The sequence below is a fragment of the Anopheles funestus genome, chromosome 2RL (assembly GCF_943734845.2).
Source record: "Anopheles funestus chromosome 2RL, idAnoFuneDA-416_04, whole genome shotgun sequence".
Taxonomy (NCBI): domain Eukaryota; kingdom Metazoa; phylum Arthropoda; class Insecta; order Diptera; family Culicidae; genus Anopheles; species Anopheles funestus.
The window spans coordinates 33475906-33491162 of NC_064598.1; the positions used below are offsets into that span (position 1 = coordinate 33475906).

The window sequence follows — 15257 nt, forward strand, 5'->3', positions numbered from 1 at the left end:
GGAAAGGCCGACGGATTACCACTCAATGATTCAATGATAACATGCGGAAAAGAGAGCACCGTATGGAGCACTAAACTGGGGAAACGGTCTATCTGAAGATGATCTAGTATTGGTGATCGATAGTATGGGAGTATCCGATTAAGGGGAAATAATCTCTCATCTCCCTCAGTCCTTTGGAGCAATAGCAAAAGCCTACGGATTACCTTCAATGATAACATGCGGAAAAGAGAGCGCTATATGAAGCACTGAACTGACGACCGGCTGTTAATGTTACCTCTCGGCTAGGATGCTCTCTTGTTCAAATTATTCTACCGATCACTAATACTAATATGACGGCTAGATGAGAGAAGTAAGTGATACCACCTCCGTTGGATGCTCTTTTGTAGTTTTGCTAAAAACGACCAAAATCGATTCTTCAACACCAAGAGAGCATCCATCGGAGGAGGTAACATTCGCTTCTGCCTGAAGATGATCTCGTAGTGGTGATCGAGAGTGTGTGAGTATCCAACGAAGGGGAAATAATCTTTTATCTCTCTTAATCCATTGGATTAATATACGAGGATCTCGAATTGGTATTAATGACAACAAGTGGAAAAGAGAAACACTAAGCAGGCGACCGACTGTTAATGTTACCTCTTGGCTAGGATGCTCTCTTGTCGTTTTGAATGCTAAAACCGGTCATTTTCTGCGACGAATGTGGCCAGTTTCATCATCCGAAACAACAAGAGAGCATCCCACAAAAGAGATAACTGTTCGATTTTGCAGCGACGGGTACAATCAAACAGAAATGATTCTTCGTCACCAAGAGAGCAGCCGCGGAGGAAGGTAACACTTATTTTTGTTTTATAATTTTTATGCCAAGTGCATTATAATTTTATAATTATAATTTTTGCCAAGTGTTTTATAATTTTTATGCCTTGCAGTGAAGACTGCAAGGTTTAAAACCAAACAAAAGCTAATAAATAATCGAAATTCGAACAAATTAAACCAATATTATTCTTTACTGTAAAGGAAATTTTATGTTTATTCTGCTTTGGTAGTATTCTTCACGGTTCCTTCAGCGCTACACATTAGTTTGCTGTCGATTTTGCCAGCAGTATTTGCTATAAGCTCTATCGTTCCCTTTAGCTCTTGTTCACTTTGTTCGGGCGATCCTATTTCCAGCGTAACCAATCCGTCGTTTTGAATGTGTACCTGCATCATTGCCCCAAAACCGACCGTCCTGTATGCGTTTCGATATGTACTGTTCACGCAACTGCTTCAGCAATGATCCGTAAAGTTGCTGTGCTTCCGGTCCCTGCATGGCTCGGCTAATGTTCGATCTGTTTCCTTTCAATCGATGGTAAACGCACAATATTTCCACGCGCTGATCTGCGACCGATTCTGTTTATCGTTTCCCGGTAGCTGGATCATCGTACATCCGTAGATTGAGCAATTTTGGTGGGCTACAAGTAAGCGGAACGTAGGGAACACATTACCCCACCATGAACGCGGAGAAAGGTTACATTTCTACTGCATACCCACATCCACTCTGCCTTGTTTGCATTATCATCGGAGGAAATGCCTACCAGCACGCACAGTCCATTTGCTAATCGAGCTTACCGTTTCGTCACCAACTGCAAAGACATGTGTTTTCGTTATGAATGGAGAAGAAACATAAAGCTTTCAAGCAGATACATACCCATGATACGTTGTATTATGGCGTTCATTGCAAATAGTTCGGAAAACTAGTAATTAAATGCGTAAAATTGCTGTAACACTGCAAAATTTACGATGCCGGCTTATTTACCGCACAATAACAATCAATATGTCAAACAGTTCCCCATGCAATCTGTCATCCAGCTGTCACATTGCACCCCAGTGAAAATGCTACACAAATTAAAGGAGGCGAACGGCTGTTCATGTTACCATTTTGGTGGGATGCTCTCTTGTTGTTTTGGTCGAAAATTTAATCCTCAACACCAAGAGAGCATCCATGGAAGGAGGTAACACTCAGTTCTATCTGAAGATGATCTAGTATTGGTGATCGATAGTATGGGAGTATCCGACGAAGGGGAAATAATCTCTCATCATCTCTCAGTCCATTGGAGCAATAGTAAAGGCCGACGGATTACCATCAATGATAACATGCGAAATAGAGAGCGCTATATGAAGCACTAAGCTGGGGAAACGGTCTATCTGAAGATGATCTAGTATTGGTGATCGATAGTATGAGAGTGACCGATTAAGCGGAAATAATCTCTCATCTCCCTCAATCCTTTGTAGCAATAGTAAAGGCCGACGGATTATCTTCAATTATAACATGCGGAAAAGAGAGCGCCATATGAAGCACTAAGCTGGGGAAACGGTCTATCTGAAGATGATCTAGTATTGGTGATCGATAGTATGAGAGTATCCGACGAAGGGTAAGGAATCTCTCATCTCCCTCAGTCCTTTGGGGCAATAGTAAAGGCCGACGGATTACTTTCAATGATAACAAGCGGAAAAAGAGTGCGCCATATGAAGCACTGAGCTGACGACCGGCTGTTAATGTTACCTCTCGGCCAGGATGCTCTCTTGATGTTTTGATAAAATCGTCGAAAAATGAATCCTCAACTAGCGATGTGCAAAGTGAGATAGTGAGTTGAAACGCTGTATTGAACGAGTTTCGTTCACTCACCACGACGAGTTTTAGCGACTCTTTTTTCACTTACTCACTCACGAGTGTGAGCATGTAGCCGTGGTGAGTCGAGTTGCAAAAAGAGTAAATGCGTGACTTGAAACGAAAATGTGCGCGTGAGTTGAAATAAAAATGAGTTGAATACATTTTAAGATTTTTTTTATTTTTTCATTGTTTTTTTTTTATTTAAAGCAATATTTGAGTGAAAAGAAACTTATTTCAACCAATTCGCATTAAAATAAATCAATTTTATTTTTTTTACAAAATTTCCCAAAAAAAACGTAAGGGGTAAGCCTTATGAAATTTTCGAGTTGAAAATTTTTTTTAAATTTTTTTCCGATTTTTTATTCTTTTTTTAATTTAAAGCATTATTTGAGTGAAAAGAAACTCATTGCAACAAATTCGCAATAAAATATATCACATTTATAAATTTTGCTAAATTGCTCAAAAATGAGGAAAATTTTACATTTTCTCAAACAGGGTAAGGAACTTGGTTCCTCGAATAATTTCTGGCACAGACATCTGAGCGCATGGCCGTTCAAAAAGAAAATGTAGCCATTGATGCCATCTATCGACCACAGGTTAAAGATTGCCGATTCGTTGGATATCAACCGAGTTATAGGCAAAACTTGGTGCAAAAATGAGGAAAATTTTACATTTTCTTAAACAGGGTAAGGAACTTGGTTCCTCGAATAACTTCTGGCACAAACATCTGAGGGCATGGCCGTCCAAGAAGAAAATGTAGCCATTGATGCCATCTATCGACCACAGGTTAAAGATTGCCGATCCTTTGGATACCGACCGAGTTATAGGCAAAACTTGGTGCAAAAATGAGGAAAATTTTCATATTTTTAGATTTTATTAATTTTTTTTATTATTTTTCATTTTTTTCTAATTTAAAGCATTATTTGAGTGAAAAGAAACACATTGCAATCAATTGGCATTAAAATCAATCAATTTCATTTTTTTGCAAAATTTCCCAAAAAACGTAAGGGGTAAGCCTTATGAAATTTTCGAGTTGAAAATTTTTTTTTAATTATTCTGATTTTTTTATTATTTTTTTAATTTTAAGAATTCTTTGAGTGAAAAGAAACACATTGCAACAAATTTGCATGAAAATATATCAAATTTATAAATTTTTCAAAATTGCTCAAAAATGAGGAAAATTTTACATTTTCTCAAACAGGGTAAGGAACTTGGTTCCTCGAATAATTTCTGGCACAGACATCTGAGGGCATGGCCGTCTAAGAAGAAAATGTAGCCATTGATGCCATCTATCGACCACAGCTTAAAGATTGGCGATCCGTTTTATATCAACCGAGTTATAGGCAAAACTTGGTGCAAAAATGAAGAAAATTTTACATTTTCTCAAACAGGGTAAGGAACTTGGTTCCTCGAATAATTTCTGGCACAGACATCTGAGCGCATGGCCGTTCAAGAAGAAAATGTAGCCATTGGTGCCATCTATCGACCACAGGTTAAAGATTGGCGATTCGTTGGATATCAACCGAGTTATAGGCAAAACTTGGTGCAAAAATGAGGAAAATTTTACATTTTCTGGAACAGGGTATGGATCTTGGTTCCTCCAATAACTTCTGGCACAGACATCTGAGGGCATGGCCGTCCAAGAAGAAAATGTAGCCATTGATGTCATCTATCGACCACAGCTTAAAGATGTGACCGAAAGATACCGACCGAGTTATAGGCAAAACTTGGTGCAAAAATGAGCCTTAGTAAATTTTTAATTTTTTGATTTTTTTGATTTTTTTAATTTTTTTACACTCTTTTTTTATGTAAAGCATTATTTGAGTGAAAAGAAACACATTGCAACCGATTGTCATTAAAATAAATCAATTTAATTTTTTTTGCAAAATTTCTCAAAAAAAACGTAAGGGGTACCCCTTATGAAATTTTTGAGTTGAATTTTTTTTTTAAATTTTTCTGATTTTTTATTATTTTTTTAATTTAAAGAATTCTTTGAGTGAGAAGAAACACATTGCAACAAATTTGCATGAAAATATATCACATTTAAAAATTTTGCTAAATTGCTCAAAAATGAGGAAAATTTTACATTTTCTCAAACAGGGTAAGGAACTTGGTTCCTCGAATAATTGCTGGCACAGACATCTGAGGGCATGGCCGTCTAAGAAGAAAATGTAGCCATTGATGCCATCTATCGACCACAGGTTAAAGATTGGCGATCCTTTGGATACCGACCGAGTTATAGGCAAAACTTGGTGCAAAAATGAGGAAAATTTTCATATTTTTAGATTTTATTAATTTTTTTTATTATTTTTCATTTTTTTCTAATTTAAAGCATTATTTGAGTGAAAAGAAACACATTGCAATCAATTGGCATTAAAATCAATCAATTTCATTTTTTTGCAAAATTTCCCAAAAAACGTAAGGGGTAAGCCTTATGAAATTTTCGAGTTGAAAATTTTTTTTTAATTATTCTGATTTTTTTATTATTTTTTTAATTTTAAGAATTCTTTGAGTGAAAAGAAACACATTGCAACAAATTTGCATGAAAATATATCAAATTTATAAATTTTTCAAAATTGCTCAAAAATGAGGAAAATTTTACATTTTCTCAAACAGGGTAAGGAACTTGGTTCCTCGAATAATTTCTGGCACAGACATCTGAGGGCATGGCCGTCTAAGAAGAAAATGTAGCCATTGATGCCATCTATCGACCACAGCTTAAAGATTGGCGATCCGTTTTATATCAACCGAGTTATAGGCAAAACTTGGTGCAAAAATGAAGAAAATTTTACATTTTCTCAAACAGGGTAAGGAACTTGGTTCCTCGAATAATTTCTGGCACAGACATCTGAGCGCATGGCCGTTCAAGAAGAAAATGTAGCCATTGGTGCCATCTATCGACCACAGGTTAAAGATTGGCGATTCGTTGGATATCAACCGAGTTATAGGCAAAACTTGGTGCAAAAATGAGGAAAATTTTACATTTTCTGGAACAGGGTATGGATCTTGGTTCCTCCAATAACTTCTGGCACAGACATCTGAGGGCATGGCCGTCCAAGAAGAAAATGTAGCCATTGATGTCATCTATCGACCACAGCTTAAAGATGTGACCGAAAGATACCGACCGAGTTATAGGCAAAACTTGGTGCAAAAATGAGCCTTAGTAAATTTTTAATTTTTTGATTTTTTTGATTTTTTTAATTTTTTTACACTCTTTTTTTATGTAAAGCATTATTTGAGTGAAAAGAAACACATTGCAACCGATTGTCATTAAAATAAATCAATTTAATTTTTTTTGCAAAATTTCTCAAAAAAAACGTAAGGGGTACCCCTTATGAAATTTTTGAGTTGAATTTTTTTTTTAAATTTTTCTGATTTTTTATTATTTTTTTAATTTAAAGAATTCTTTGAGTGAGAAGAAACACATTGCAACAAATTTGCATGAAAATATATCACATTTAAAAATTTTGCTAAATTGCTCAAAAATGAGGAAAATTTTACATTTTCTCAAACAGGGTAAGGAACTTGGTTCCTCGAATAATTGCTGGCACAGACATCTGAGGGCATGGCCGTCTAAGAAGAAAATGTAGCCATTGATGCCATCTATCGACCACAGGTTAAAGATTGGCGATACGTTGGATACCGACCGAGTTATAGGCAATACTTGGTGCAAAAATGAGCCTTAGTAAATTTTTATTTTTTTGATTTTTTTGAATTTTTTTATTTTTTTCACTCTTTTTTTTATTTAAAGCATTATTTGAGTGAAAAGAAACACATTGCAACAAATTGGCATTAAAATAAATCAATTTAATTTTTTTTGCAAAATTTCTTAAAAAAAACGTAAGGGGTACCCCTTATGAAATTTTTGAGTTGAAATTTTTTTTTTAAATTTTTTTGATTTTTTATTATTTTTTTAATTTAAAGCATTATTTGAGTAAAAAGAAACTTATTTCCACCAATTTGAATGAAAATAAATTAATTTTTTTTTTTAATTTTTCCAAAAATACTAAGGCTATAGCCTTAAGAAATTTTCAATTTTTTACAATTTTTTAATTTTTTTATTATTTTTGATTTTATTTTTACTTAATGCATTTTTTGAGTAAAATGAAACATTTTTTAACCAATTGGCATTAAAATAAATCAATTTATATTATATTGTCAATAAATCATCATAAGGCCTTAGGAGATTTATGCCGGTTTTTTTATAACTCCAAAATGAGTCGTTAAACGAGCTAACTCCTTATAACGACTCATTCACACTGAGTTGACTCACTAAAAAGTGTTGTTATTCTCATCTCTATCCTCAACTTCAAGAGAGCATCCATGGAGGGAAGTAACACTTAGTTCTATCTTCCAGCCGACTAGCCATTTCAGTTGATCATATAGCTATTCTTTTTTCGCATGTTACCATTGATTATTATTCATGATCTTTTCCTATTGATTATTGGACAGTATGAGCATATCGAATGAAGGGAAAAGAAACCTTTTAATTTTTCACACGCATCATTTGGCAATTTTTCTTTCTAGCTTGCGCCGTTATCAGTTGTTATCATTGATGGATACGATTAAACCTTTTGTTGAGATATTTCAATGTAATAAAAAAAAAAGTATGAATGTTATTATATACCAACATGTCATCGATAAACGATCATTTAAACCATCTGCAGAACAATAATTAATTACATGTACTATTCCTTCACGTTTTTATTACATAAATCTTCACAATCAGCTTAACTGTACAACAACAAAAAAAACTCAGTAGCAAAATTAGTAATAGTAGTAAAAGTAGTAGAAGAGAACGAAACAAAGAAAGAAAACACAACCAATATTAACTACATTCTAAAGAGTGTCTTTCAAACGTTCACTCAGATTGTTTTGTTTTTGTCTAGCCTCCTCGCGTCCTAGATAGTTACATAAATAAATACAAACTTTGCGATCACGTGTCTCTCTGTCTCTATATCTGTCGGTTCGGTCGGTTCGTTCGTTCATTCTTTCATTTAGTTTAGTAGTCTTTCATATAGTTCGAAGCACTACCGGTTGGGACGGAATATGAACCGGAGGAGCAGGAAAAACTTACCTCACCCTTCTCCTTCCCCTGCGTTACTCGTTCTCTCTACGCCCTTCGTCAATGCGATCATTGCGAAAACCGGCTTTTGGCAATGCAATGTAGCGTGGGGACCGTGAAAGTCTTCATCTTCCGGGATTACGGTATTTGATGCTTGTTGCAATGGAGCCTCCAATGTAGTTCCGCTTTCAACCGCTCGTACCACATGATCGGCGGATCGATCGATTTCACTTTCATCTGAATGTGCGCGCGCGTGCACTGGCGCGCATTGACACTGATCTTGGGAAGTTGTTGGATGCAATCTCGTCCCCGCTTCTGCTTTTGCCTCCTTCATGTCTTCGAAGCTGCGTACATTCGTGGATTTGCGTGTATGTGTGTTTGTGTTCGTATGTGGGTCTATTAAAACATAGATCTTTGCTGCACTGCGGAACAGCGTGATAATAGTGAATGAGATGGTGGATGTATGGAGCAGATGCCTGACTCAAGACCAGATACGCATTAGTATCCAGCAAAGCTGAACGTCTGCTGGGATGGTTTAAAGTCACCATAGTTGTGGTTTGCTGCCACCTCAATCTCGCCACTGTTAATCTCATCCTCGGACGATGCGTGATGTTGCTGCTTGCCACCCACCTTACCGATCTTCGCCTGCAGTGTGTGGCTGTTGCCGAGTCCATGTCCGTCCGAGATCGATTGAGCCACATGTACGAGCGGAATGGCTGCGTGAGCCGCCGCTTCGGCCGCATTGTTCTGCGCTTCTTGGGCCGAGGCGGCCGCCTTATGGGCGGCTTCCTGCGTAGCTTCAAAGTCAACGCGGGCCGAATTGAGCTGCTCCTCGAGCGCTTCCACTCGCTGTTTCGCCGAACCGACCATCTGCGTCTGGGAGGCCAATTCTGCTGCCGCTTCGCTCGCACTCTGTTGCGCGTGTTCGGCTGCTACTTGAGCATTGTTTAGCGCGGACTGCAACACCTGCACATGGTTCAGGGCTTGTTGGGCGGCGTGCTGAGCTGCTTTAGCGGAACGTTTCGCTTGCTGCAGCTGCTGTATCTCCGCATCGAGCGCCTGATGTGCTTCGAGACTTTGCTGCTCGAGACCCTGGAGCAGCACGTGCTTGCCGGCGAGTGCGGCCTGAGCAGTTGCGGCCGCCTGTGAAGCGGCCTGAGCGAGCGTGTTCTGGGCAACGTACGCAGCCTGTTTGGCTGCGGCATGCTGATTCGCTACGGCCGAGTTAGCCTGATCGGCTGAACCTTGGGCAATGGAACGCAACCCACTGCCGGCACTGTAGCCCGATTTGGGCGTGTAGCTGCTACCCGAACTGCTGTAGCCTCCTCCTCCACCTGAGCTGGAAAGTCCCGTCTCGTACTCGTAATCGTAGTCCTTCTTACGGTCTGCACCAGACCGTGCCGTGATACCATCTACGATAGAAACGCAAAAACGAAATTGCATGAAGATTAAATGAAGCCGGAATTAACGATACGGATGCAAATAGGTGGCACGAGTGAGCGTGTGCATATATACGGTACCGATGGCAAACAGGCAAAGCACCAAACCAACAGTGAGGGTGATGTTAACGGACTTCATCTTCGTTGCCTGTCGTCGTCGTTGTCGGTGGAAGCTGGAGGTGAAATGAAATAACAAAACGGAACAAGTTAGTGTAAAGCGGAAAGGTGGCAAAAAACCGTGTGCTTTCCGTCTGGGTTTGTGCGCGTTTGTCCGGCAAAGTTGCGTAATGCCATTACTATTCGTATTTCAAAAACTAAAACATGACGAATGGGTACAATTCGCGCGAAAGAATTGTGGAAAAAAGGCAATTTAATAAAACTATTTTAATACGTTAGTAAATCATTCGCCTAGAGTGCATTTAACGGATGTCGTGTGGGAAAAAACACACTAAAACACACTAACTTTTCATTAAATATTTTTTTATTATGTTTAGGTACAAAAATAAAGTTTTAAACTTGAATTTATATTAACCATTTTTTTACAGTTTATTATAGAGAAGTATTACCATTTTTAATAAATGCGCAAATTACTGTTAATCATAAAAAAATATGATAAAAATGCTTTCCTTCAAAAGCATTTGTTGAAGCATTGTTAAAATCTTTCGTAACAATTCCTACCGAAATGAATTTGTTTGGGTAAATTCTGATACCAGGGAAGCATACATAGTAGAAGACATAATTACTATCACAGAAAGAATCTTTTATCTCTTTTCATCTGTCGATCTCTTCAAAATTCTCTATTTGATGGTTGGTAACAAGATAACATCCATGCGAAGAGGTGACACTTATTCCTTATACCTGTTCTAATTCTGATGTTTCATATAGCTGTCCCGTTTCCGCAAGTTATCACTAATTGTGAGAGAAGATCGTTTGCACTTGACTATTCTATCGATAATGATAGTATAGGTGTAAGTATGAGGGACAGTAGAGAGAGAGAAATTTACAATTGAGAGCAATTCTCATCCAAATTGTTAGACTAATAAATGCTATCTTTTTTGCGGATGATCTTTTGGTACTTGAAATGATTGAAACAACCGTTTCTGGAGGTTTTCATATCAACCACCGGTGGAGACTTCAACGAGCGAGAAGAGAGATAAACAATTCTTTCTATGCTCCATGCACTCAAGTCAAGTTAATCACATCGCTAACCATCGCTAAGCTAAACAAAAATAATAAATTGAATGTTTATCTTACTTTTCTTTTGCTACGAACTAATCGCGTTCAATAAACAACATTATTATTTGGCATTGAGTCAAATGGAATTTCACCAACGCGCGATAAAAGTAATACTTTTCTGACGTTTCTCGCACCAATTGAGTCCGATCGACAATTTTTCTAACACTTTCACGTATGTTTGAGTGTTCAATTGTGTTTGTCTTAACAAAACAAAAACACACCGTAAAAAGGTAAAGAAAGAAATACGAACGCTAGTTACTGCGGATGGAGTGAACACGTGAAAGATGTATAATGAAGCTTCCGGCGATTGATTTCTTGGAAGTGAATCCATCGTTCCCGTTGATGGTAATTTGATGAAACATAAATTGAAAGTTAATAATATAAAAAAACACACAAAACGCCCAACCATCCGCTAAATCGATCGATGGTGATTGATCGTGAAATCGAATCAATTAAAATCGAACGAAACGCTAGATTGTGTGCTATAAGACCCCTTTAGCGTCAATTTAATTTGTTGCATAATTTAATGAAGTAATAAAAAATTAAAAACACATTGTTACATATATTTTGTATCTAAAGCGTGTTCGATCGATAAGGGTGGACGGGCAAAACGTGTTCGATAATCCCTGGAGAAGAAGTAGGTCTACACACGGAACAGGATAAACTGGAAGACCGGACGAAATAATTGTCTCTCCCTCTCTCCCTATGGGTGGGAATGGATTGAAAGTGATGAAAACGGGTTAGAGAAATTTTAGTTGCTCCAGTTGTTTAGTTTTGGTTATGTACATATAATAAATGTAACCTCTTATGACACCTATTTGCTAATTTTTCAATGCTTTTTTTTTAACTTAAATAATCGATTATTTATCGACGATTAATAATGCAATACAAATTGATTGTTCTCATTAATCAAGCGATTGTGAGTTTTGCTCCACATTTTATTAAATTAGTTAATTTAGAAATGGACAATGTGCTTTAGTTTCATAATTATTATTCAATAGTGACATTTTGTTTCTGTTTTTTTTTCCTTTCCGGCGGATAATTTCAAATCCTACCCGGAATAACACGTCATTTCGTCTCATTCCACGATCACTCAAAAATCCTCCTTTCCGGCGGATAATTTCAAATCCCACCCGGAATAACCCGTCATTTCGTCACATCACAAGATCACTCAAAAACTCAATAGGAAGCAAATGACTGTATTTTATAATCCTTCATCCATAAAGGACTATAAGATTTCGCAAAACAATTAGCAAAAGTTCACACCCCAATCAAGATAATTTAGTACTGCGTGTGTGTTTGTGTTTTTGTTTTGTTTCAAAGTGTTCGATTGCTTTAGTGCCATCCGAGCACAAAAGTACCAACAACGCAAGTGTCGAAAGTAATGGACTTTCGCACTTTCACCTGACCATTTCACCTAGGTCTTCCACTTCCTCGCTACTGTGAAGTAAGGTTAGGGAAATTGTGAACTAGCAAAATGCGGAAGGCTCGAGCACCCATTGGAAAAAAAATTGCCAAAAGTGATATTTTTTTTACGATCAATTCATTTTCGCGTGTTGTGCGCTTCTGCTGATATGCGTGTGTGTGTCTAGGGGTTTTTTGTTGTTGATACCACCATATTTATGATGTGCCATGAAATTGCGTTGAAAAGCGTTACTGACCGGTTCCGTTGTATTTTTTGTGGTTGTTGTGTTTGATTGATTCATGTTCCGTCAGTCCACGTGCCCATCAGTAAGAGCGATCGCGTGTTATAATGTTTAGTGGAAATGTTACATAACACCCAAACTGATCCGCAGTTTGTGCTGGAAGTAGACCCATTATGTTCATCTCCATAAAGGTTACCCCAAAAAGGGGGTTACAAAACACATATTTTTGGGAGGGTACGAAAAACGGAACATCACAACTCAGGAAGTCGCTTCCGAGTGGTTCGTATCGACGAAATGATATTTAGCCGATGATTAGGCGGTGGTTGGAAGGAAGAGAACAATTATTTCTTTTAATTGCAATCAAAATATGGCTATTAATCACATAATACTAAAAAAAGAGTTGAAACTGAAGTTAAGTATAAAATAAGAATTAAACCGGAATAGGGTCTGAAAATACTTTTAATGATGTTGTTTAATAATAGCATTATTTTAGAATATTAATGCAGAGAGACAATACAACTTAAAAGGAAAGTTTTCATTTGCTATTATTAAAAAAAATGAAAAATAAACTGTAAATTGCAAACCAGAGAACAAATTGAACAAATAAAGGTAAGCAATAAAATTTACGTTTAGATTTTAGAAATGTCTAGAAAATCCGATTAAAATTCAAAGATTTACAAAAAATGATGTAAGTGCATTTAGTATAAATGGTGTAAAATGTAGAACAAGTGTAAACATTCTCTTTTGTTTACGAAAGTTATTTGAAGTTAAATTATTTTATGTAAGCAATTATGAGAAATTATTGATTTACGATTTTTTTTCAAACCTGATCAATCTTTTCTGTAATATACTTTAGCATTAACTTTTTATAATATTGTGGATATGACAAGCAGCTTATTGGACAAAAAATCGCCATTTTTTAAATTGATGTTGCAATTTACCAGCAAATTCATTTTCTTATATCGTTTATTAATATTCTACACATAAATACTTTTTTTCTCTTTTATATTTTTATTTATGTTATTTTTTAAATTTTCATTACGACGAGGATGACTAATTTAATATCTTAATCTTGTTTTATAAGATTTTTTTATTATTAACCACTCGGTCGAGTAGGAGCTTCGTATACTATATATCTTAGTCCGTGGGCTAAATTAAAGTATTAAAAAAATAGTTTATTTTCTACGTACCACAAATGAAATTGCTTCTCGTAAAGAAGATTTCAACACGTTGTTTAACCACCAGTCACACAGCAATGCTTTGCAATAAAACACTTTCAATCACTAGTTTTTCTTCACCTCAAACCGGCTACGATTTGAATATTCCGATCAACGAAAGAAAGAGAATGAGGATATAACACAAACCCAACAGCACTACAGGAAATGCACACTAGTCGGTGTAATTAGGAACAACAAACGATGTTTAATGCTTAACAAAACTGCAACACTGCTGCACAATGGTGAAAAACTGCTTGTAAAAATTCACGAAAAAATCACACCAAATAAAAAGCCACACCAAAAAAGACGAGGAACTACTAACACGCCGTCCTAACAATCGAACCGACAAATTGCCAATGCTGCCTTCCGACTTCGATCGGGCGCATTTTTATAGATACCGCCACAGAAACCGCTCACAGCGCCATGCGGTGCGGTTCGTCCTGCTCGTGCGAAAACTAAACAAAAAAAAAATACATCCAAAACCACGAACCCCCTCCTGTTGGGTTACCTGGGCTCCATCTTTCTTCATTGCAGGGGTTTTTGGTTTGTTTTGCTTTCGTTCGTTTTCCTCGTTCGTAGACGCACGGTTTTTCTCTCTTTCCCCTGTTCGAACTAGTAGGAGATAGTTTAGGTTCCGCAAGGCTTATTACAAACGAATTCGGATGAAAAACGATAGAAAATGAAATGGCACACGAATGGGGTTGATGTTTCGGTTTCAGGTGCCCGGTGCATACGCACCGATCGGACGCGATCGTTACGGTGGGAAGCTGCGGGTGCGGAATCTCTCGATCGATAGTTTTTCCCGTTCGTTCCGTTCCTTTCACCTGCGCGCTATGATTGGACCGGACAATCGCGAACACAAAGGTTCGTGCCGTTCGAAGCCTGTACGAAAACGAAAGCGCGTTCGGCTTAGTGGTCCGCTCGGTGCACTGTGGAACAAATTGATTGGATTACTACTGATGTAGTATTTTTTGTTTTGTTGATATACCATTAGCTGATAAGTGTAAATTACACTTAAATTTGTTCAGCTTTTATTACGGAGAAGTTAACTAATAAATATAAATTAAACTAAGAATTAAACTTTATTTTACTTTTTAACACTTAAAACAGGTACTTGCTTTATTATTGGTAATTACTTAACAAACAATTTCGAACAGCTGCATTAAGTTTTTAAAGATTTTTTTTAAGTTCGTCATTGAGAATAGATTTGTAAAAATCATGTATCAATTAATTTAGAATTGTTCAACACTAAAAAATGAATGTGAAAAGCTTTACACTCAAAATAACTGGTCGGTTAGTTTTAATGTTAATAAATATTTAAAGTAGAATTAGTCCTTTGAAGTGTGATAAACGGAAATGCTAGGTGTTGTGAACATAATTGAAATGTAATATACATACAGTATTTTTACGTGTATAAGAACCGATACACTAAACTTTCAAGGATTTAAGATTGTATTTTTTATCTGAATAATCCTAAGGTTTTTTCTTTGTTTGTTTTGAAGAAATGTTTTGTTAAGATGTTTTTAGATCTTAGCTTTTTAGTTTTTTCTACTTTTCTTCACTTAACTTTACCCCAAAATGGACCATTGGAATGCATTTTAGAAATTCTTTTTTTTGTATTGGAACATAAACTTGAGGATCGCTGCTAAGTGGGATAACGTGCAGAATTAGTTGTCTTATAAAAAGATTACATATTTTCTATAGTTAAAAATTTAAATTTTCAAGAACAGTGCCAATTTTACGCGTGTGCAGTCCATAATTTTTGGCGCTATTCACCAAAGACAAAACCTGAACAGAAGTTTCGTTTCTGCACCTTTCAGTAATCCGGGAATATGAACAGATCGTTTTGCTATACTTATCATATGATTATTTATTTATTTACCTCCCGTTAAGTATCCCTTGAGTTTGCCCATAGTGCAGCCACTAATCACGTACACTCATCGTTGCCACTTCACACTTATGTACTTCTTTGAAGTACACAGACAGGCGAGTGCGCGCGCGTTCGAACGC

At 36.8% G+C, this 15257-nt stretch overlaps 1 protein-coding gene and 1 pseudogene across 1 annotated transcript; both read right to left on the minus strand.

Annotated features, from left to right (window-relative positions):
• Positions 1–993: 993 nt before the first annotated feature.
• LOC125765530 (D-aminoacyl-tRNA deacylase-like) lies at positions 994–1685 on the minus strand (annotated as a pseudogene).
• A 5138-nt stretch (positions 1686–6823) lies between these two features.
• LOC125766172 (uncharacterized) lies at positions 6824–14106 on the minus strand. Its single transcript, XM_049431890.1, has 3 exons — positions 13221–14106; positions 9230–9321; positions 6824–9121 (listed from the first exon to the last, which is right to left on the minus strand). Exons 2-3 carry the CDS (start codon positions 9285–9287, stop codon positions 8208–8210), a joined length of 972 nt encoding a protein of 323 aa, XP_049287847.1. The 5' UTR covers positions 9288–9321; positions 13221–14106; the 3' UTR covers positions 6824–8207.
• Between the last annotated feature and the right edge of the window lie 1151 nt (positions 14107–15257).

What these genes read in the sequence shown, in the direction of transcription:
- LOC125766172 (XM_049431890.1), bottom strand. Translation starts at nt 9,287, where the DNA reads ATGAAGTCCGTTAACATCACCCTCACTGTTGGTTTGGTGCTTTGCCTG. An exon ending in GCTTTGCCTGTTTGCCATCG is followed by an intron (nt 9,122 to 9,229) that starts GTACCGTATATA and finishes TTTCTATCGTAG; the next exon opens with ATGGTATCACGGCACGGTCT.